We start from the raw sequence: 25,045 nt of genomic DNA, 5'->3' as shown, positions 1-25,045 counted from the left end.
GTGACCCTCTCACAACCTCTGATGGGGCCTAGTCTGAGAACATTGTTGACTTGAAACTGCTTGAGTTAAAACTTGATTGAGAAAAAGGAAATGTACATTTGTTGAATGCTTATGTGGTTCTGGACACTGTGCTTGTCACTTTATGGATGCTGTTTCGTCTTTATGACAGCCCTATAACAAAGCGATTAAATAAACTGTCCAAAGCCAATCCACCAATAAGTGGCATAAATGAGATTTAAACCCAGGTTTATATGATTCTTTATAAATTAGGATTAGATCAACTTCATTTGCCAGAGTACCTCAATATAACAGGAGTCTGTACAACAGAGGTCTGTTTCTTGCTATTCTGCTACAGAAATATGGAGTTAGGTCATCTGAAGCTGGTAGGGTGGCTCTACAGAGCTGTTAGGGAACCAGGCACCTTTCGGCTCCCTAGAGTGTGGACCTCATCTCTGTGTGCTGGAGCTCCATCCATCACATTAATGTACCAAGCAGCAACAATGCAGGAAGAGAAAAAGGGCGGGACCTCTCTCAAAAAGGTTTCCCCAGAATTCTCACATAATAGTTTTGCTTACATCTCATTGGCCAGAACTTTGTCACATGGCTACACGTATCTCTGACTGCAAGAGAGGCCAGGAACTGAAATAGTTTAGTGGAGTTTCAATATGACCAGCTAAAAATCAGGATCTTGTTCTGAGTATGAAGAGAAAAATGTGTTGAGGAAGAAACTAGCACAGATTCCAAACGTTATATGTTTTCTTTCTCTTTGGTTAGTGAAACATTTTCTTTTAATGGTACTGCATAGTTCATATGTCTGAAGCTCTCGCTCAAGTTGGAGGCCATTTCAGAAACCAGAATATAAGTAAAGAGATCTCAAAAAATGGTATGAATGTAATGTTCCTATTATAGATATTTAGCAGTTTTGTTTGCTTTGGTAAATTTATCTTTCCTGGGTTTAAACCTACTATCACTCCTTTTACAAAATTACCCAGCAAGTCCTCTATACTTCTTATTTTTAAAATATTTTTATTAAAATATAGCTAATATACAATATTATATTAGTTTCAGGTGTACACCATAGTTATTCAACATTTATACACCTATATTCCTTATGCTTTACTTTACATCCCCATGACTACTGTGTAACAACCAATTTGTACATCTTAATCCCTTCCCCTTTTTCACCTACCCCCAAACCCCCTCCAATGGGCAGCCATCAAAATATTCTCTGTATCTATGAGTTTCTGTTTTGTTTGTTTATTTTGTTCTTTAGATTCCACTTATAAGGGAAATCATATGACATTTGTCTTTGTCTGTCTGACTTACTACACTCAGCACAATACCCACTAGGTCCATCCATGTTGTCACAGATGGCAAGATCTCGTTCTTTTTCTATGCCTGGGTAATACTCCATTGTATATATGTACCATCTCTTCTTTATACATTCATCTATTCAAAGACACCCAGGTTGCCTTCATATCTTGGCTATTGTAAACAATGCTGTAATGAACATACGGATGCACACATCCCCTCGAAGTAGCATTTTGGGTTTCTTCGGATAAATACCCAGAAATGGGATTACTGTCCTTCTTTGTCTCTTTTTATAGCCTTTGTGTTAAAGTCTGTTTGTCTGGTATAAGTATTGCTACTCCAGCTTTTTTTTTTTTTCCCTTCATGAAATATCTTTATCTATTAATATCTTTACTTTCAGCCTGTGTATCTTTTAATCCTAAGTGAGTGTCTGGTAGGCAGCATATGTAAGGGTCTTGTTTTCTTATCCATTCAGCCCCCCAGTGCCTTTTGATAGGAGCATTTAATCCATTTACATTTAAAGTAATTATTGATATATATGTAGTTATTCCCATTTTATCATTCATATTTTTTTATCTTTTTTTTCTTCTTAAAAAAAGATCCTTTAACATTCCTTGTAATACTGGTTTGGTGTTGATGAACTCCTTTAGTTTTTTCTTGTCTGAAAGCTCTTTTATTTGTCCTTTGATTCTAAATGATAACTTTACTGGGTAGAATAATCTTGGTTGTAGGTTCTTGCTTTTTACCACTTTGAATATTTTCTGCTAATCTCATCTGGCCTGCAAAGTTTCTATTGAGAAATCAACTGAGAGTCTTATGGTTTGCAGGTAACTAGCTGCTTTTCTCTTGCTGCTTTTAAGATTCTTTCTTTGTGTTTAACTTTTAGCATTTTAATTACGATGTGTCTTGGTGTGAACCTTTTTGGTTTCATCCCTTTTTGGGACACTGCACTTCCTGGGCTTGAATATTTCCTTTGCCAGGTTAGGGAAATTTTCAGTCATTATTTCTTCAAATAGGTTTTTAATTTCTTGTTCTCTCTTTACATCTTCTGGTACCCCTATGATGCGAATGTTGGTGTGCTTGATACTGTCCCAGAGGCCCCTGAAACTCTCCTCATTTTTTTGAATTTTTTTTTCTTTTTGCTGTTCTGTTTGGGTGTTTTCTGTTACCTTATCTTCTAAATTGATGATTTGATCCTCTGCTTCCTCTAGTCTGTTGATTCCCTGTAATGTAGTCTTCATTTCAGTTATTGTAGTCTATTTCTGACTGGTTCTTTTTTATGTTTTCTGTCTTCATTTTTATGCTTCCCATCACTTTGTTGAATTCCTCCTTGAGATCATTAAGCATCTGTATAACCAGTTTTTGAACTTTGTGTCTGGTACATTGCTTATCTCCATCTTGTTTAGTTCTTTTTCCAGAGCTTTGTTCTGTTCTTTTATTTGGGACGTTTCTTTGTCTCTCCATTTTAGCTACCTTGCTGTGTTTGTTTTTATGTATTAGATATAGCTGCTATGTCGCCTGGTCTTAGTAGAGTGTCCTTATGTAGTAGGTGTACAGTGGGGCCCAGTGGCACAGTCTCTCCCTGGTCACCAGAGCCAGTGCTCCAGGGTGTCTCTTGTGTGGGTTGTGTATGCCCTCCTGTTGTAGTTGAACCTTGGTTGCTGTTTGCACATCTGTGGAAGGGATTTACCCTCAGGCTGATTGGTTGTGAGGACTGGCTAGGACTAGATGGAGGAGTTGTAGTGCAGGGGCTCACTATGGAGCAGGACTCACTTCGGCAGGGCTCTGGTGCCTGCGCAGTCTAGTCTGCCCTTTGGATGTGTCACCCTTGGAGGTGGGCTGGTGATGTTCCAGCTAGGTCTGAAGCTGGCCACTGGGCGTGCCAGGTACCCACTGCAGGCCAAGCTCAGCTGCTGCCTCTGCCCTGCCCAGGGCCACCTGGCATGAGCCACAAAGCAATCTACAGATATCCATCATCTGTGCTGTGCTTGGAGGGCCTTGAGAGGCCAAATCACAAACCAAGACTGGCTGTCACTAGCGTCACTGGGCTTAGGGCTGCTCAGCCAGAAGTATGGGACACACCAAAGCCAGATGTTGCTTATTTGGGTTTTGTGAACCTTTGAGAAATTTTTGGAAAGTCCACTGCATGAGCCAAGACAGGCTGTTTGTTGGGCCCGCAAGTTGGGTGGGGTAGGGTCTCAATCACCAGGGCAGGGTGAATGAATAGTGTTAGCTAGGTTTATAGAGACTCAGATATGGAGGCTGCCTGAATCTGCACACTGGGCGAGGGACTCATTAAAGAAACAATGGCTTCCACCAGTTCCACTGTCCAGGAGAAAGCTGTCCTTCCAGCCCTCTTCCTGAAACCAGACACTTCAGTTCCTCCCTTGCACATTTTGATCTGCTGTCCCAGCTCTGAAGCTCAGAGCTAGTGAGTTGGTCAGCGAGTCTGTGCGCAGTCCCTTTAAAAGGAGCACCTGGGACTACAGCTGCCCTCCGTCTCACTCAGTCACAATCTCTGCTGGTTTTCACAACCAGAAGTTATGGGGACTTCTCTCCCTGGCACCGGAGCCCTGGACTGGGGCAGCTGGTATGGCGTTGGGACCCCTTGCTCCTGGGGAGAGGGCGAAGGACCTTTGCAAGTTTTAATAGTCACATGCTATTGTGTGGGGGATCCCCTGTTCTGCGTCTCTGCCCCTCCTGCCATTCTCAAGATGGCTTCTTTCATATGTCCTTAGTTGTAGGGCTTCAGTTCAGCTAGACTTCGGCAATTCTCAATGATGGTTGTTCTGTACTTTAGTTATATTTTTGATGTGATCATGAGAGGAGGTAAGCACAGGTTTATCTATTGCATTGTATTGACCAGATCTATACTTCCTGTTTTTTAATGCTTGCCTGGACACTACACAGGCTTTGTCACATGACTTGTAACGTTGCTCACAAACTCTCTAGCTTTTGAATTTTGAGGAATACCACCAGCTCTACCATAATGAGCTCTACCAGAAAGAAGAGAGGTCAAATCAGCTTTTTATTACTGAGTTAGTTATTGACAAGGTGGGACAAGGAGAGCTACTGATCTGAAGTTCACAGGGAGTGTCCAGTACTCCTGGTGGTAGAAACTTAACTTATCTTGTGCTCAGTAATCTCATGTTCAGTCACCTCATGGTATGGGAGGACCTATCAGCCCAATTCTAAGCAACAGGTTTGTGACTTGTGGGCAATATTTTTCTCCACTCCAATTCTCACCTTTTGTAGTTAAAGCTCCTGCTGAGTAATTGTCAGTACCATTAAAGAACATGTGTATATTCTACTTCATATGTACGTTTTACCTTCTATCAGAAGATGCAGCAGGGAAGAAAAAAATAACCCTTTATAGTTTTTATGCTATCACCTACATATGCAGAATACACACTCACAACTCTTGTTTCTTTAATACAAAAGCCTGTTTCTCTTTAAAAAAAAAAAGTATTAAACAAAAACTATCCCAAAAAGTTTAAAACCACTCAGAGGCCACATTAAAATGTTAGAATGCTATCTTTCTGGTTAATTTTTCTGTTACATTTTCATTACTTTTATAATCAGAGGGAAATATTTTAAGTAAAAATTTCATTCACATAAAAAACTGAAAATTACTATCATATGCAACATCTTACAGTGAGAAAAAGACACTGGTGGCCTTGGTTCTCATGCTAAGCTGTCCATAGGACCTTGAGTAAAGGAGTTAATCTCTGGGTTTCAGATCCTCACCTGCAAATATGGAAGTGGAAGATGTCAGATACCAGGGACCTTTTCTCCATTCCAACATCTGTGATTATGACACATGAGACAGTCTACAAAACTTATGTGGGATCACAGTACTAGCATGTAGTTTAGATGTTTCTTAATTTAGGTTTCATGGATAGACTCCAGAGTGTGTTATCACCATAATTAGGTGGAACACATGTATGAACCCCAAATTTATACTCTTGTTTAGGAGAAAGGTTCATCATACTTATAAGATTCTTAAGGAATCTGTGACCTAAGGAAGGTTAGAGAAGAACTGGTCTATTCTCATTTTGTGGATAAGCACCTTCCACCCAGAGAAGCAAAGGGACTTGCCTCAAATGCGTATCCTATGGGTCTCTCTGGCAATCTGGAGAGCTGGTGGGTCAGAAGGTGTTATCAACTCCAAGCCCAGTGCTCCCTCCAATGGCAGAGACCCATCCCAGACCCCCTCTGCTGTGCCCTATGATGGAAATAACTAGCATCTCCCATCTGGTCCAGTTCATGAAATCAGTGTGGCACATACAACCCCCTCTCACAGCTTTCCCCCCAACCCCTCAGGCAGCCCTTTTCCCCAGAAGTAGGAGGGGAGATCTTGTGAGAGGAAACAAGGCTCACCCAGTTGGAGTCCTTTATTTCTTCCCACTCCTTTATTTCTTAAAGAACATTTCAGCTCTCCAGGTATTTTTATCCTTCTTGCCAGAAATGAGGTGGAGACTCTTCTCCCAAGACTTCACATAACACGATAACAGTCCACAGTGTCTGGCACTGAAGGAAAACCCTCAGATTGACAGTTCCGAGGTGGCGGGGTAACCCCAGCTGCTAAGGGAGTGAATTTGTGTCCCTCTCCACCATACTGGAAGCAAAACAGCCTCAAAATGATTGTACAATGGGACCACTGTGGTATTTGTGCTGAGAATTCATCACACAAAACCTTGTGTCTGAAGCCCAAAGTGACCTTTTCTGAGCTGCCCTAGCCCTACACGAGAAGGCAAATACCACCAGATTGCCTGACATTTCCTTTTTTAAATTTCAGGCATTCCTGATTTCAAATCAGCTATTGATCTGTTGGTTTGCAGCCCCGATGCAATTAAGTGAAGTCACTTTCACTGCTGTTATAGTCTAACATAAACAACTGTTTGAAACCGCAGTCCCTGCTCTATTTCTCCTTCTCCCCGCCAAGCCTACCAGCCAGCATGCAATATGGATGGGGCTAGCTTAATTTTGAAACCTGAAATTAAAGTCTTCAAAGTTGAATTATGTACCACTGCACTGTGTCCATTTTTAAAGATCACATTTATTTGCTCACTCCTTACTTTAAATCCCTCTTGTCAGAAGTTACAAGAAAAACATCTAAAGAGGGAGGGTTACTTCTGATTCTAGTCAGTCACCCAAACATAATGTGGAATTCAGCTAGGGAATGGCCTGAGCTCCACCTAGAATTGACAGTGAAGACAGATAAGAAGTAGTGACTCAGAGGGCAAAGAAGTTTGAAATGTGGCATTGCTCTGGGATCAGGGTGTTAAAAGGATCTTAGAGATAGTCCCACCCTCAGCCTGAAAAGCCCCAAAAGGCATGTGTGTGGTAGGTATCTGCATGCAACCCAAGCTCAGTGTGCCAGATCTCAGTTGAGATCCTGGAAGTGCATCATACCCCTTGTTAATCTGTTGGAGAACATTCTTTCTAGCTCCAGTTAACCTGAGAGAATTGGCCAGGGAAAACCACTGGATAGATTCTTGGCTGGTCTTTTCAAAGCCTAGTTTATCAGAGTTCTGGTTCTGCTCCTATGAGAGGGCCTGTTAGCACAGAAGCATTGGGTCAATCTAGCCTGTCTGGCGGGGGGTGGGGGCCTGGGGACAATGAGGAAGGATAAACTGGCAAGAAAATAAATGGGATGAGTTTAAGAGGAGGCCATCTAAAGAAATGAGCTCTCCCATTTCTTCTTAATATGTAGCCCCTTGGTGTGTCTCTTGTCCATGCAGCAATGTGGGTGATAGAATTGCAAACAACTAAATGCCCCTATTCAACTTTACTATTTTCCGAAGGTAAAAGCTAATTTGATTCGGCCTGATCCTTCCTTCTTATGTTGAGAACCAGGCAGCCCCACACCAGTTCTTCATATCATCCTTGCTGAGTAACCCAGGGAAACCCCTTAGAAGGAGGAGCTTTGCTCACTATCCTGATTTAATCATCCAAAATTAGGTCCCACTGCCCTCACACAACAGTTTTTGCCCCGTTACATTTAGGGTGACCATATAACCCAGCTTCCTGTAAGACACCAGATTGATGTCCGTATTCCCCTGAGATTAATAGCACCCAGAGTGTTCATTTTAGATGATGCATTTTTTATTTGATCACACTAATTACAGGGAAGGAAAGGAAGGAAATGAGTTTCTGCCGAAGGGTCTAACCTTGTGCTCCTTTCTCTGTCGCTGCAGCTCCACTTGGCAGCCCTGGCATCACTAAAGGGAGATATAGTGGAGCTTAATAAACGTCTACAGCAAACGGAGCTGGAACGGGACCTTCTGGAGAAGAAATTGGCCAAGGCACAGGTAAGGGAAATGGAAAGTTTTGGGTTTTGTGGGGGTTTTTGTTTTGTTTTGTTTTTAAGATAAAATACAGAAATTCCCACAAAACAAATTATAGCTTAATGAGCAGACATTCTCATAACCACAGCCCGGGTCAAGAAATATTGGGTGGTCAGAAAAGTCATGACATATGTTTTTTATGTCCTTAGACACTAGAGTTTCAGTCTTGTCCATTTAAAAATCACGTGTTTCCCTTGAATCTCTTAATCTACAGGTTTTTACTCTATTCTTTGGTGGTTTTATAATTAATCTGTTTAAACCTGGCTGCTTGCCTTCTAGAGTTTCCCACAGTCTGGATGTTGCTGATTGCACACTTCACGTGCAGTTCTGCACGTTCCCCTGTGCCTCTGTCCCTGTATTTGCTGCAAATTGGCAGATGGGTCCAGGGGCTTTGTCAGATTCATGTCCAGTCCCTTGGGCAAGACTGTAGAGGGTATTTGTTTTCTCAGAGGGAGGCACAGAAGGTCTGGTTGTCTCAATTTCTGCGATGTTAGCAGCTATTGATACTCAGTGCCTAAGTTGATTGATTCAGTAGGACTTACAAATCATTAGTTCTTGCATTTCTTTTTCAGTTATTCTTTCTTAGTTATTAATTAATTGCTTTTAAGAGACAACAGCTGCCTTCTATGATTTGTTGAAACAATGGTATAGTTCATAAACAAAAAGCAGAATAAATGTTTTGTTCTTTCCATTTAACATGTTTCAAGATAATGAATTGATTACCCATAATTCTGTAAAAGTACCCAATTATTTTTTTAATATTGTTATGAATTTATGGATTTAAATATGTTTTGACTTCAACCTATTGTAATTATTTTCCTTGTAGAAAATCAAATTAGAGTTATCTTTGATCAGTAAGAGCACCTTCAAGTTGGCTTCTGAGTCTTGGCATGAGCCTAATAGCTATTTCAGGTTCATTTAGTACATATTTTGCCCCAAACCTGGAATTAACCATTCTTCACTTAGCCCTGGTTTCAGTCAGCAGAATTTGGTATTTCAAGACCACAGTCTAGGTGCCAAGGGTGCTTATTACTTCTAGGTTGGCCATTGTCTTTAGTCCTCTTTTATAGACAGAGCCAAGAAATGATTTATGTATTTATTGATCTACATATGTATGTTTAAATTTTAAGACAAAATACCTTAGAAGCTTATACTAATTGCTCCTATTTAAATTCATACAGGGTACTCTACTTAGCTTCTTCTGTATTTTATCTGCACCTTCTTTCTTTTCATACTAAGAATCCTTGTTCTTAAGGTTTCAGAGGATGATTGGATTAGAATTATTTCATAATTACTCATTTGTTTCATCCCATATTATATACATACAGTCTCAGAATAATGTTAACACTATCATAACAAATATTAGTTACTGAGAAGAATCTTTTAAAATTTTTATCACTTTATGCTCTCCTCATTCGCCCAATTTTTTTTGCAGTTGTACTATATTCACACTGCCTGACCATATGGCCATTGCGTCTTATACTCTCTTTTAATCTCTATTTAGTCAACAAGTAACTATATGTTTAGTGTTTACTGTGGTCCTTATGCCTTATGTCAACGCCCCTCTTCTGGTTTTGTTTGTTTGTTTGCTTGTTTTGCCTAAAACATATATTTTCTAGTAGATTCCTCAGGGAGGACCCATGGGAATAATCTTTACCAAGTTCTTGCTTGTTAATAACAATGTGTCTGTTCCCTTCATACTTGAAAGGCATTTTTGCTGGATATAAAACCCTTGGCTCAGCTTTCTTTACGTGAACATGTTTCTTTATTCTCTTTTGGCAGAGTGCTGCTGTCAAAGTCTTATAATAATACAACTTTCTTTTCCCTCATAAGACACTAACTTATTGTAGACATCCATAGCAATTTTTTTCCTTTTTTGTTATTTTTTTTTTAAGTCCAGTAATTTTTCTAGAGTAACTCTTAATCTTAGCCATTCTGGTTTGATATTCTCAGGTTTGCTGTGTATTCTTTTGATTATATTTTTAAATCATTTTTTTTTAATTTCAGGGAAATTAAAATGTTTTAAATTCTAGTGTTTAATATTAATTCTTCTCCCATGCTTTGATTTTTCTTCAAGGATACTTAACTATTGGTCTATTAGATTTTCTTTGCCTGTCTTCAATATCTGTCACTATTTCAAATCCTTTATATCCCTCCTTTTTACTTTGTTCTTCCTGTTCTCCACCTTCTGTTTCTCTTTAGGCATATACTGTGTTTATCCCCTCTTGTGTGCCTCCTGGTTTAGTCTTTATTTCTGAAATGCATTTTTATTTTATTTTTATTTTTTTCTGTGTTCTATTACCTTACTTCTGAGTTTTTCTACTCCTGAATTATGTTCTTTTGTGTCTTATGTCATTTCATTTCCTGAAAGCCTTTTAACTTATTTTGAAATAGTAAGCTATTGTTTTCAGCTCCTGCCTCTGTCCCCTCTCCCCCCCCCCTTCTTTTTTGTGGCATGCTTTAATTGTTTATAGGGGTATTATTCTGCTTTTTTTTTTCTTCTTATAACTTTGTATGGAACTTGACCTCAATATTTTCCTGTTTTTCTTTTTTATATGAAAAATAATTTCCTTGAACTTTTAGGAGGTAGGGTTTAAGATGGCTTTTTTAAGTTCATAGAGCTTAGTCTTCTGTTGTCATGCAGTAAAAAATATGGCAGTCTGCTTTCTGACACTTCCTGGCTCCGTTCTCCTGTCCTACTTTGACTTAGATCTATTCTTATCTTTGTCTCTGTTACCCTATCTTGTTCAATTTTGACCCTACACCCAGCAGTTTTTCCTCCTGGTGGGATTCCTCGGGCCAATCTTGAAAGTTCATAAAAATTAGTTTCTTTAGCCCCTTCAGATCTTACTGTGAGCCCCTTGCCCACTCACTTTTGGCTCAGGCAAAACACTTCCTGGTTTTAATGGCTGTTCTCCAATTGATCCTCCACAACTTCCTGGGTAAACTTATTGGTCATTTGGGGGTTTTCTGGTTCTTAGGTCCATCATCCTTGTTGCTTCCCTCAGCTTCTGCCCACACAGACACCATTCAGATCTTGTGGATGGTGGTGGTTTGTGTCTACCTGCTTGTGTTTTGTTAGTCAAGGGGATACCTCTCCTCCAAGCATTTGGTTCTGCTGTGTGGATGCTTGTCAATTTTATGTGGGAATTCAGAGATTGAAAAACCAGGTTGCCACAGTCATCAGTCTAGAATGACCTAGAAAGTCTTGAAACTTCATGCCTCACTATCATACACTGTTCAAATAGGGAGGAAAGACCCTTGGTACTTAAATCATCTAGTTCCACATTTGAGGCAACTCAGGAAAGTTAACTGGCTTACCAAGTCCAAATGAATAACTTAGCACCAGAGCCACGGTTAACAGTGTTCTTTTCTCACATGGGATATTATACTGACAAAAATTTTCAGTTTTTACCTAGATGAAAACTTCACTTGTTTTCCTTCTGATTATAAAGTAATAAAAATGTGATAGAAAAAAATAGAATTATAATGTTTCAGTGATAGGCTCTGGTGAATTAAAACTTTTTCAATGCTTTTATTTTGTTTCATAAGTTTTTTTCTGAGAAAGAGTTATTTTTTTTAATTGAAAAAAATATACAATGGTGTTAAGTGACTGTGTTTTCTACTTTACAGCCCTCCAAAGCCAAGTATTAAGAGTTCTTATCAGTGAGGTGTGTGTTTGTTTGTTTTTAGTAAGGAAAGAAATTGTGAATACTTTTAACTGGAAGCTGGCATGTACCACAGTTCTGGATTTTAAAAGGTGACCAGGAAGGTATTTCTTAAAATTTGAGCCTACAAAGACAGAGTACCTGTGCAAAAGATTGTAAGAGGATAATGGAAAACGTTTTCTGTGCTATGTCAAGGATTGATTCAGCTCCGTTCTAACTTACTTATGGCGAAGACATTCACATGTAATAGTTTTTGATGGATGGTTTTACTCCTGATGACAGTTGTCACTTTCTCGTGCTGTTAATTAACTTCCACTTGTTTCCATTCTTACACTAAATTTACATAAAAACTACTGGGTTCCTTTCACTGGAGGTGTCTTCCCAGTTCAGACACTGGGACCCAGGAAAGAGAACATGAAAAAAAAATGGTCAGACTTGCCAGTTTCATACCTTTGATAGAAAGATAATGCAAGAAAAAATAAGAACAATGAAATGATTGTGCCATGCTTTCTGTGCTATATGCCTTGATTAGTGATTCATGTTTGAGGACTGACTGGATTGTGAAAGACCATGTTCATGTGTAAATTTGTGCTCTGTGGCTTTAGTAAGTTTTTATCAGCTCTCTAAATAGTACAGAGACACAATTAAACTGAAATGTGAAATGGGAGTCTTGGGGGTGTTCATCTAAAACAATCAAAGTGAGTTTCAACATCTATTGAGTAATTATTAATGGTGATACTGGAACTGATTGAATAAAACAAAGTTCATTATACATCGTCATGAGACCAACCTGTCCATGGAGTTTTGAGCATAGTGATGGGAAGGGAAGAGCTGAGTAAGTCCAATATCAATATGATAAGGACGACGAAGTCCTTCTGTATTACTTTTCTATTGCTGTGTAAAAATTGCCATGAACTGACTGGCTTAAAACAATACACATTTATTATCTCACAGTTTCTGTGCATCAGGAGCTCAAGCATGGCTTAGCCGGGTCCTCCGCAAGTTTTCAATCAAGGTGTTGGGAAGAGCTGAGTGCTTACCTGGAGGGTCAATTGCGGAAGAGACCACCTCCAAGCTCACTCATATTGCTGGCAGAATTTATTTCTTTGTGGTTGTAGGATTCGTGGCAGCTTGCTTCCTCGAAGCCAGCAACAGAGAGAAAGATTTTAGAGTAAACCTGCTCACAAGACAGAGTCTTATACAATATAATGTAATTATGGGAGTGATATCCCATCACTTTTGCCATATTGCATCAGTTAGAAGGAAGTCAGGTCCTACCCAGACTCGTTGAGAAAGGTATCACCCAAAGGCATATAGGAGATGCAGGCATCATAAGGGCACCTTAGAGACTGTTCATCACAGCTTTCTAAGGAATTGGATTAATAACATCACTATTAGCTTATACCATTAGTGATAATTATCACATTCCTTTACCTCTATTTTATGCCAGGCAATATGCCAAGCATTCCTGCCACATGCTTTATCTGAGTTCTCATAATGACCTCTGGTATAGATACTATTAACATCCCCATTTTGCAAATGAGGAAATAGAGGCTTAGGGAATTTGAATATCTTGCCCAAGATTATGTAGCTAGAACTTACCAAGGGTCAGGATTTGAATCCAGGTTTCTTGGGAATCTATAGCTCTACTAATCCTGTATTGTCTCTTAAGCTGCCCAGCCTGCCTCTAGAATCTAGAGGGAATCTGGAAGGGGGTGAGGCATGGGGCACAGGTTAGTTTGGTTTAAACATCCTTACCCTCCCAAATTGAACAGGTACACGGACATGTGCATGCATTTTCACCTGCATTCAACAGCGTTGTGGGAAACTGGCAAAAATCATAATACAGATTCTTTTTTTTTTTTTTAAGATTTTATTGGGAATTGGGGGAGGGGAACAGCATTAGGGAATCAAGGAAGGGGAACAGACAGGTAGACAAATTGCTGTTTTGTTCTTCAGTCTAGTTGTGGAAGACGTCGCTTCACTGGCCCATGTTGGTATGATCATTGTGCTCTTCCTGGGTGAGGCAATCGGTCGCTGGTCATTGGTCGGCCGCTTACTGTGGCTCACAGCAGCTCTCGTAGGCTGCCAGTTGCTCACACTGGCTGGCAGCCACTCATGTAGCTCATGGCAGCCCACTGCAGCCCAGCTGCTGCTTACGCCATCACAGGCGACTCACTGCAGCCCAGCTCCAGGTCGAACTATTGTTCATCATCTTAGCTGTAGAGGGCGCAGCGTCACTGGCCCTTAATGTGAGATCTGAACCGCGGCCCTGCTGCTCAGAGCTGGTGCTCCCAAGTGAGCTCTTAACCAATTGAGCCACTTGGCCGGCCCCATAGTACAGATTCGATGATGCTTTCAGCATATTTGCTGTTTGCTTAGTACTGACAATTATTGTAAATTAACTTAACTGCATTCTTTTAAGTAGTACAGAAGGAGATATTTTAGGCAAGCTTATGAGCCCCCTTTGAATTTGGTCAGTGGTACTATGGACCACTTTCTATTTCTAAGCTCTCTATCTTTAGAAAGCAAGTCTTCTGAGTTTTCTACCTCTTACCTTTAGGAAGAGAATGTACAGTTTCCATTAAGTGTAATGAAGACAGTGCTTTCTTTTCTCTTGTTGTGTGAACTACTTAAAGATGTAGTTTGCATGCATCCTCTTTGTCAGGACCCACCTGACCCTCTTCCTTTCCTACTTGTTTGTATATACTCTAGCTGTTTCCTCGCTTCTCCATGGCATTCACATTTATACTGGGTCTCTTTGTTTAGTTGGCTTGGTTCCTCCCACTTTCCCCTTGAGAGAACCTGGGCAAGGACTAAAAATGAAGATGAGTAGTTAGTTGCAATCAATCCAATGTGACCCTGAGAAAGTAGCATTACTTAGCATATTTCCAAAGGAAGTGGCACTGACTCCCTCCACAGCATGGCTGAGAGGGCTAACGAATTAATGAGGGCGTTGCATTTTTCAAGAATGGAGCTCATAATACTCTTAGGTTTGACAGCTGAGACTAATGTGATGATTAAAGATCTGTGGCTTCTGTGGAGTAAGATAAAACCCAGTGAAGAACATTAACAAAACCATAAAGCCCCTTCGCATCACCACATTGCACAGGGTTTTTCCAACAAGGGCTCAAGTTCTTAGGCTGGTCTGTCTCGAGGCTGACTCACAGCTTTATCCCTGGTTGCACCAATGGCAGAGATGAGCCTAAAGGGCTTTTATTTTTGGTGGCTGTAATGATGATGTTGCTTGCTTTTATTAAACATTTTGCATATAGGCAATTTTTCCAATTTATGTGGCTAGACACAAGTATTTATATAGATTTTTTATTTGCCTCATCATCATGTTAGGAGAGCTGAAACCTAGAGAAGGAGCTTAGGGAATGTATTAAGTACCAGATGAAATTCAGAAAAAACAAAATGTCATCATATCCAATCTCAATCTTTTCTTCTTTGCCTTTCAAACCAAAAGTTGCAGCAGAAATCCACACTCCTAATGACACTGACCTCCAGAAATTCATGGCAGGCTAGATGTTGCAACCACAGACTCCCTGGCTTTGCTGCACTGTAGGATCAGTCAAAAATGAATACAGGCTGGGAGGAGGGAGAACCCTGGATGTAATTACCAATAATAATAATAATTTTAAAAGCAGTAGCTTGTTTGAAACCATTTTTTATTTTGTTCAGCCGAAATTGTGTGGGATATGTCCATACAGTAAAAAGAAGAAAACAATCCCTCACTTGTAAGTTTTGCTAGAAGAAGCTGCCATTGCTCCTTGTTCAGAACGGTGTCACTGAGTAATTGACTCTGACAGCTAAAGCTGGCTCAGTGGAAGCTGGAGGCACTTAGAATTCCCCGTTTTGTGGCCCCCGTGTCCACTTTGTTGTTTCAATGTTCCTGGAAGTTGAGGAGACTGCTGTCAGGGTTTCCTGGCTCTCATTTGGTATTGTAAGCACAATAATCATGTTTCCCAAGGTTCACCAGCAGTGCTTCAGAGCAGAAGTAAGGTGGGACCACTCTGCTGTCACTCGAGATCATCAGGCAAATCATAAGGAGGAGACAGGTCAGGGAGCTGAGAGAGAGGAGACGGGGAAAGGTTGTGGCTGCAGACCTCAAAACTTCAATCCCTTGATGCCCTAAACAGGAATCAGAGGGTTTTTCAGAGGGATTCTGTTTGTTACCTGGATTATAATACATAAATCAATCACTTACGTTTAGTCTGTTTTTATCTACAAAATGGTTGCACCATTGGGATACGCAGAGCTAACACGTAAACTCCAGTTTTCAGTGGCTTCAAGTATCAAAGGTTTGTTTCTTGCTTCTTGCTAGGAGCTCACTGGGGCTGGCAGGGGACCTGGTGCTGCATTGCCCTCACCCAGCCTCCCAAGCTGATGGACCTCTACCATCTGGAATGTTGCCAGCAGCCATGACCTGGGGAAGGGAATGTAGCAGAAGGTCTTAAAGGCTTCTAGACAAAAATGGTATATATTCAATCATATCTCATTTCATTGGTCATACAAATCGCATGGCCATATCTCGCTTCAGCGGGAAGGGGAATTAGGAGTATAACCCCACCATGTGCATGGATGGCGGTGAAGCAGAGCCTTGGTGAAGGCCCCTCCTGGCTACCAAAGGGGTTCAGATGCTTATGTGATATGCACCCCACATGGTGATCTTCATGGAGCCCCATATACATAAGATTCTGGATAGGAATGAACACCATTTGTAAAAGGAATGTGTGAGTAGATGATGAAAAAAATGAATGAGTCTTTTTATCATATTTTTAAAATGTCTATAACATACTTAAATTTTAACTTAAAAATAGAAAAATGTGTGCAAATATTTAGTAATCATAGAAGTAATACCTCTTTTTCCTTTAGAGTTGTCATCATAGTATAACCTTCTTCAATGAGACTTTACCGGGATACCTGCCATAGGTGGCTCTTACATGCAGGTGTGGTTTTGAGCTTGGCCTAACCCCTGCCCTTATGAAACAGAATATTACACACCCTCCCAGGTTTAAAAATGTTCTCAGAGGTCATGGAAACTCGTAATGGTGAGAGGCGCTGAGTCAGTAAGAGTACCGGTGGTAGAATGGGCCTCACTTTACTAGGCCAGTCCTGCCTGTGTGGGAGGTCGTAGCCTGGTCAGGAAGGCACCGATCATGCACAAAGTGGCTTTGTCTGTCCTGGGTGCCACCCACTCATCTTCCACTCTTCCTGCACTGAAGTGCCACATTCCTGGGGTTGGCTCTTGGGCAGTTTAACGGGAGGACTAACAACAGTGTTTTGTTGGGTTCTTTTGGTTCCTGCAGGTGATGACTGGTTTCTTCCTGCACTGTTGCCCTCATGGGAGTTGCTCCGCCTTTCCCTGCGCCATGGCTTGGAAAAGCCCAGGGGATTTTTCACTAAAGTTGGAGATCAATGCTTCAATTTATCTTTGGCTGAGTACAATGAGTGAGCACAGAACGGGGAAATGTGGTTAATGAGATCCTGCAAGGGGCTGTTGACTTGTACAGATGAACCTAGAGCGATGTCTTCTCAATTATTCATTCATCTAGAGGCCAGGAGTTTTGATAATTATTTTCCAGCATTTTTTTCACTGGGAAAAGAATCCTCAGGGCACCATCCCACGATCTCTTCTTTCGCTCACGCTGCACTTCTGTCCATGTTTCTTATTCTCCAGCTCCATGTGGAAGCTGCAGTCACAGTTCCCTTCAGAGTAGGTGTCACAGGGACCTCCCTCTGTGGCACCTAGCACAGAATCTTAGACATTATGTGAAATCAAGACATATTTATTATTTTTAGAGGAAGTATTCAATTATAGAGGCTTTCTACCATTTAAAAAAAAAGCATACTTCTGGAAAAATATAGGAATATAAACTGAATATCTTTGCCCATAGCTAAGAAAAACAATTTTTCTTCAGTATATTCTTCTTGCTACTCCCAAGTGAACCCCAAAGTTCCAAATATACATTATAAGTCTTTTTTTCTCCTTTTAGCTACAAGCACGGTTCCATCTGACTGAATCATCAGGCTTCCTGTTGTCTCTTGTTCATTCTTGCACCCTCCAGGCAGACTTTCCAGTTAGAGGCAGGGGTGAAGATGGTACAACACCAGCTGTCACGCTCTCATTATCCGGCCACCACCCGTCTGCTCTCTCTGCAACCTGGGCAGCCCCATGGGACCTGACCTTTTAGGCAGCTCATAACAGTCAACAGGAATGCGCAGAGTGGTCTTGGTGGTTGTCTTGTAGAAACACCAGCAGCTCTTCCTTTTTTAGTGGGTTTGTAGTTTCTTGTCTGCCTTAATGACCTGTTGACCTATAAAGACTGTGAAGTAAGGGCCGGCCGAGTGGCTCAGCTGGTTAAGAGCTCGCTTGGGATGCCAGCTCTGAGAAGCAGGGCTGCGGTTCAGATCCCACATTGAGGGCCAGTGACGCTGCACCCTCTACAGCTAAGATGATGAACAACAGCTCGACCTGGAGCTGGGCTGCTGTGAGTCGCCGGTGGCGGCGTAGGCTGCATTGCAGTGGGCTGCCGTGAGCTACCGTGAGTGGCTTGCAGCCAGCATGAGCACCAGGAGCCGCCATGAGCGGCCGACCAATGACCGGCAACTGATCTGCCTCACCCGGGAAGAGAACAACGATCATATCAACATGGGCCAGTGAAGCGATGTCCTCCACAACTAGACTGAAGAACAAAAACAGTAATTTGTCTACCTGTCTGTTCCCCTTCCCCAATTCCCCAACGCTGTTCCCCTCTCCCCAATTCCCCAATAAAATCTTTAAAAAAGAAAGACTGTGAAGGAAGAAAAATAAGTGGGGAATTAAGGGAGAGTGAGAGCTTGGTTTGTGAGGGGAAGCATTTCACAGTAGTTTGTAGCCCTACAGAACTGACTATGGAAGACGGAAGAGGAGGCACCTGTGAGATGGCAGTGTGCCAGGAGTCGTGGTGCAGATAAAATCCAGGCATTATCCTGCAATTATTGTAAGCTCTGGAACTGGTGAGAGTGCAAGCTAAATATACACATGTGCATACTACACATGCGCGCGCGAGCACACACACACACATACACATACACACATACACACTTGCACACACACACACTCTACATATCTACACATGTACATACCACGCACATGCACACACACAAAGTACATACACACATGCACACACATGCAATTTAAAGATGGGACTAAAGACCAATAGCAAAAGCTCATAGACATTCTGTGGAGATGGAGATGAACGGTATTCTGCTGTTGGTCTATTCCAGAGAACAATGAAGCCCCTTCATGTAGTGACAGAAACTGTCTCTGAGACACTGCCATTTTGTGGGCCTCTGTTGTTTCTTTTAAAGTGTGATGGCTCATGGATGAAAAAGGCATAACTTCATGGAAAGCGTATTTGTGGCTGGTTATGGATTTGTTCTGTTTAGAAAAGCGGCTTTGTAGATGTGGCTTTCGCTCATCCTGAATCCTTGCTTCTGGTTCCACTTATTTCCTGTGTGTTTGACCTTGAGTGGAGGTTCTTAGACATTTCAGGTTGTCACTAACAACAAAAGTCCTACCACTGTTTCTCTGAAAGTAGCTACCTCACGAAAGTCTATGATACAGTTTTCAACAGCCTTGTTGCATCTGATCTTGTTTCCGAAGCTCTGAGCAGCCCCCACAATGTTACTGCATTCGTTCTGATCAAGAAGCTGTTGAGGGTCATCTTCATAGGTGTGGTCCTTGTCATGATTTCTAATAGCATACTCATATTTATCAATCTTCTTTGCTGAGCACTTCTGTTTCAGTATGACATTGGGCTTAGTGTTGTTTTCTGCTTGTCTTTGAAGGCTTTTTATCCCTGCCCAGGAGCTTCTGTTACACGGGAGCCTAGCGGATGTAGGGACGGGGGAGGACATTGGAGGTGGCGGGTGAGAGGTCTTAACCTTGCCTGCCTGCCACCAGCCCTGAAAGTACAAAGCAAGCAAGTGCATAGGGCTCTTGGTATTAGGGAAACGTTGCTGCAAATGAAATAAAAATTCGTTGCTGGACAGGAAATTAATCAGGGCTAAATGTAGTAGACAGGAACATCAGCTAGACTCCTTGTTCCTTCACTGATGAGTGTTTTATTATTATGTAAATGAGATTAAATGCACAGGGACTTGGGGGAGACTTGAGGGGGATAGAAATGAAAGAGGTAAACAGGTTCCTTGGGATTTAAATTCTGGCAACAAAAATGTTTTTTATAGCATCTGCTGCCTTCGTCCATCAAATGCTGAGCAAGGGAAGTTCCTCAGCCTCTTTCGTCATTGTTTCTGCAAAGCAGCCTTCACGACAGTGTGATACTTTGCAGTTTGTTTGCTCCATAACACTCCTAGGTCACCCACAGTGAGCCAGGCCACATGCCAGGTGGCAGGGCTAAGTCATGAAAACACCTAGGCCCTGCCTTCCAGGAGTTTATAGTCCAGTAGGAAAGGATTTTGGAAAGTGTGAAGTCTGCAGATAACCAACTGGATGAGAAATGGTGTCATACCACTTAGGATTATTGGATTAAAAATTACTGAAACAGACGCTAGCAGACTTCAGTAAAAAAGGAATGAATGGGTAAAAGGGAAACCGAACAGCCATGAAGGAGCTTGGGAAAGAGGCTCTGGGGACATAGGGAGCAGGAACTAACAGGCAGTCTCTCCAGGACTCTCAGCCAGGTGAATTGACTCCATGCAACCTTAAGGTCTCTGCACTCAAGATTCAGATTCTCAAAGGAGGGTACCTGACATGCCCAGCTTGGGCCACTCGCCCAAGGGAAAAGAGGAGGATTGGGGAGTCCCATAAAGATTGTGTGCCACCACAGAGGGACCTTTCCCCAAAAAGTGAAGGAGTGCTGGGGAGGCAAGGACTCCGATGTTCTCAGGGGCCATTGTAGAATTAAGCTGTTGATACAGCTGTGATTGCCAGGCAGCGAGCAGGCCTACGTTTTATTTCTGGCGTGTTCAGTGTTGAGGTTGTGATCGTTCGAGGCCATCAAATTTAGCATCACGCCTGCCTGTGGGTGCCTCACCTCACTGGGCCTTCTGTCTTGTTCTCTTGATTCCAGTGTGAGCAGTCCCACCTCATGAGAGAGCATGAGGACGTCCAGGAGCGCACGACGCTGCGGTACGAGGAGCGCATCACGGAGCTGCACAGCATCATTGCCGAGCTCAATAAGAAGATAGACCGTCTGCAGGGCACCACCATCAGGTAGCCACCTCCAGGTTGCAGCTTTCTCTCTGCCCGGCTGGGCTGTAACCTGGCCCTTGGGGGTGGAAGTTGCCCCTGTGAATTATAACAGTGTTTTATTTGTCACGAAGAGTTTTACAGTTGATAAAGTACTTTCTCTTTTCATTGGTAACCAGGCGCTTTCTCCTCTTTTATTCTGTTCTGAGGAAGGGTGGCAGTTGGCGTCCTCAGTTTATTGATAAGGGCGTGGAATCAGAACTTGAGTGAGATGCTTTATTAATAATTTCTGAATGGAGGCCCTGTATCTTAGAGATCATCATCCCTAGCTCACCTTTTATTCACCAATCTGCTCTAGATGTGTAAACTGTGCTTCCCCTGGGAATTTTGAGACATTTAGGAATGTGGCTAATACCTTACCTAAGCTTTACGTATTGTATTGGGTTGTTGGAAAAATCATGAAACATTTTTGCAACGAAAAACAGAAAAAATATGTCATGACTTTTCCGACAACCCAATAGATAAGCTAATAATATTTTGAGCTTACTTCAAATTGATTTACCCACACTGACTTGGCCTCTTACAAACTCCTAAGGTAGGGGCAAGATTTGATCCATTGCTGGTGAAAAAGCTGGGGCTTAATATTAAGGAATTACTTCCTTATTATCAATCACTTGCTTATCAGTCCGTTGGCCCCTAAGTCTCCTGCACACAGTACTTAGCTGGTGTGCCCGTCCTGCTGTTCAGAGAAGGGGTTTGCTCTAAGTGATGTACTGAGCCAAGGGTAAGAACTGTCATCATCCAGCCTGTGCTCAGGGAACAACTCTGAGGAAAGCAAAAGGTTGTCACTTAACCTTTATAGAGAAAGAGCGCTTTGTTCGCTGAATGTTTGCACAAGCCACAATTACAACAGTTTTCGAAGCAGCTACTTTGAAGTCCTGGTTAGAAGAAGCTTTGGAGTCACAATTATGACAGGGCAACTGGAGTCACAATTATGACAGGGCAACTGGACAAGGGAACTGATGGGCCTCTGTTTGCTGGGAAAAAGTTGCACTGAACTGGAGCCACACAATAAATTTCATATTCCAGTTTAGAACCTCAAGACCTTTAAATTGTATCCTGGTCATCAGAGTGATTGTAGGTTAGTAATGCATGAGCAGAGAAGAATTTTCAGCCCAGAGAAATGATGATAGCAGATTTAAAGGAGGCTGACAGATTACATTGGTAAATTTGTAATTTCCATTAAAACATGTTGCACTTTAAACACTTGAAGATGAAGGCAAATGGGCTCAGTGAGGTGTGAAAAAAAATGCATCACACATCACCTGGAAAACTCAATTTCGGGGTGTTTAAATTGAATATAACGGACAAACTGCTTCATGTTAAAATACAGTGAGCTTCTTGACCATAAACATTTATTAGTGCCTCTTATTTAAAGGAAGATTGCATCTGTGCAGATGTCACATTAAATTCTGCCAGTTTTCATTATGTAAATGAGCTGACCCCTCTTTGAGGGGAGTCCCTGCAGGGCTGGAAGACATGCAGACATGTGGGCCATTAAGACAAGGCTCTTCTTGTCGTCTGGGCTCCAGTGGCTAAGGATCGCCCCAGCCCCTAGCACTCCAGGAAATTGGTTTGCCCTCAGGTCCTGAGATTCTGTGATAGGCTCAGTGCAGTAGGAGCCAGACACCTTGGATGAACTCTAACTGCCCTCGCATATCCAGGGTCTAGAAAACTGATTGTTATACCAGTCACGTACAATTCTGGTACCTTACAGATTTTCTTGTTACTTTAATCTGAGCCTGAGTTAGGAATTCATTGGAAAAGCTGAAAAATCATTAATAAGGGAAGAGTTAGTTTATGTAAGCTATAATAGACCCATACTTAAGCAACACTGAATTGCTTAAGGGAAGAACATGACAATCTCATAGTTTAAAATTCTTATCTCAGGTCACATTCAGAGAACCAGGGACCTTCTGTGATGGCCCTGGAAGACTGTCCCATCTCTTATAACCACAGGGCTGATGTAGCCAAGAATCAGACATAGCAGATTGCTGAATTCCAATGTACATTGAGTTCATAGTCACATCAGCTTTCTTAGGTAAAGATTAAGCACTCATAGGAAAAGATGCAATGGTGAGAATCTAAATGGAGACATTTGGGTATATTCAAATGCATCCAAATACCTAGAGCCCACAGACTCCACTGCGCCTTCCTTCCTGCAGAAGCAGTCTCCCTCCCTGTCTGAGAAAGCTGGTTCTACCTTGCTTGGAGACTCTGCAGTAGTCTGATCCTAGGTAGGGAGTGCCAGATATATTCATGCCCCACCACTACTCCTTCCTCTTTATCTTTTAGGACTAACAGTAATCATATTTCATCCTGCCCCAGGGAGATAAGTAGAAAATCCACCCTGGGAAAATACAGTTAAAATATGAAAAGATATGTAAGCTTTTGTTCATTCATATGCACAGAAACTTGGGGGCAATATGTGTGGGATTAGGACCTAAGGATTCTAGGCCAGGGACGGAAGATGCAGCATTGGATTAATGGTGAATTTATTGAAATAACTGTTCCTACCAGAGATTCTGGATTCAGTATATTAGCTCCAGTACTTTAACTGAAAACTAGACTTGGTGGAAGACTACATTAAATAATATTGAAATGCCAGAACTACAATAGCATAATGTAGGACTCCAGTAACCTAGGGAGTCAGGGTGGGAGATAACATCGTTAAAAATTAGGGCTTTGATGCCACTTAGCCATTGGAGTCAGTGTGAGCTTGGTTACTGTATTGGTTAATAGGGCTACAGTAATAAAAAACATTTGATGTGTTGAGATATTTGATACTGGCTAGTTGGTCTTGGGGTCTCTAGGATATATGGGCAGCCTACAAAAGTTTTGCTTGATCTTTGTAGTCGGAAAAACTGGCCTGGTAAACAGAGACTTAACTTGCCACTGCAGTGGAGAATCATGGCCTCTTACCCAATTCCCTTTACCTGATCCAGTACACAGACCCAGAGCCCCGTGAATGAAGGGGAAGATGTACACTCACAACCCTGCCACACAACCCTGCCAATCTTCCTTCTCTCTCTTCCAAAGAGAATCGCAGCCATTTACAAGGGAGACTATAAGTGGGAAAAAGAGATTACCACATTTTGGAGTGATTATTGGCTCTGAGCTAATGATAGCCCCTGCAGATCCAAAATACCTATAATCTACCAGTCAGGGTGGGGATTTACGAAGATATGTTAGTCAACTCAGGCTGCTATAACAAAATACTATAGACTGGGAGGCTTAAACAATAGGAATTTATTTCTCACAATTCTAGAGTCTGGAAAGTATAAGATCAAGGTGCCAGCCACTTCGGTTCCCCAGTGACTGGCTGTCTTCTTCATTTGCAAAAGGTTGCTTTCTCACTGTGACCTCACATGGCAGGGAGGGAGAGATGAAGCAAGCTCTCTGTCACCTTCTTATAAGGGCGCTAATCCTCTTATGAGGGCCCAGCCCTCATGACCCCATCAAACCTAATTCTCTTCCAAAAATCCCATCTCCAAGTACCATCACATTGAGGGTTAGGCTGCAACATATGAATTGGGGTGGGGGAATGGGGACACAATTCAGTCCCCTATAGCAGAAGGTCAAGTGACAAGTGGTATTATTACCTGAATCCATACCGCAATGTAATGTACCTAATCTAGGGTAGTGCACCATCTGGGAGATAACATTTTTTCAGTGCCCTGGAGATATAGGAAATGCTCCCAACTAGCAACAGTATATGGTGCTACTGTTTTCTGGCCCAAGGACCAAGAGGTGGAAGTAGAAGTGGTTTCTCTCATTCATACACCTAAACACTTCAAAAAATTGTTGCTTCTCATCCTTGGAACTTTGAGCTCTGCTAGTTTAGAAGTCATAGCTCCCATGGGAGCTATGTCTCCCTCAAAGAATACAACAGTGATTCCCATAACTGCCCACCAGGCCCTTGGCAATGAAGTGAGTTACTATACTGATGGGGTGATTGACACTGACAATCAAGAGGAAATTGGATTGTTGCTACACCATGTGGCAGGGAGGACTACCTACCTCCTAGAAATCGCCCAGTGGTAACAGTTAGTGGATTAGAACAATCCGATACAGGTCAGACCACTGAGAACCCTCGGGAATAAAGTTTTTTGTGTTTTGTTTTTTTTTAATTTTATTATGGAACAGCGTGTTTTTCCAGGACCTATCAGCTCCAAGTCAAGTATTCGTTTCAATCTAGTTGTGGAGGGTGCAATTCAGTGCTGGGGATCGAACCAGCAACCTTGGTGTTATGATCACTGCACTCTACCCAACTGAGCTAACTGGCTGCCTGGGGAATAAAGATTTTGAATTACTTCATTAGTAAAGAACTCTCACCATCTGAGATGCTGGCCAAACAGAGAGGAAATAGGGATTTCCTAGTGGAGGAAGGAAATTATAAATACCAACTATAGCTTCATGGCCCGTAGCAAATAAGTTGGTGAAACTTATAATTTAAT

At 41.8% G+C, this 25,045-nt stretch overlaps 1 protein-coding gene across 4 annotated transcripts in view; it reads left to right on the top strand.

The window, feature by feature from the left end:
* MCC (MCC regulator of Wnt signaling pathway) overlaps window positions 1-25,045 on the top strand; it is a 429,609-nt gene that overhangs the window by 310,314 nt on the left and 94,250 nt on the right. For all 4 annotated transcript variants that reach the window (XM_019659132.1, XM_019659130.1, XM_019659131.1 and 1 more), the window contains 2 exons: window positions 7,512-7,625; window positions 20,410-20,552. In XM_019659132.1, coding sequence (XP_019514677.1) covers window positions 7,512-7,625; window positions 20,410-20,552 — 257 coding nt within the window. The remainder of the gene's footprint in view (window positions 1-7,511; window positions 7,626-20,409; window positions 20,553-25,045) is intronic.

This window comes from Hipposideros armiger, unplaced genomic scaffold (genome assembly GCF_001890085.2).
Source record: "Hipposideros armiger isolate ML-2016 unplaced genomic scaffold, ASM189008v1 scaffold_296, whole genome shotgun sequence".
NCBI lineage: Eukaryota > Metazoa > Chordata > Mammalia > Chiroptera > Hipposideridae > Hipposideros > Hipposideros armiger.
This window is presented reverse-complemented; position numbering and strand designations above follow the sequence as displayed.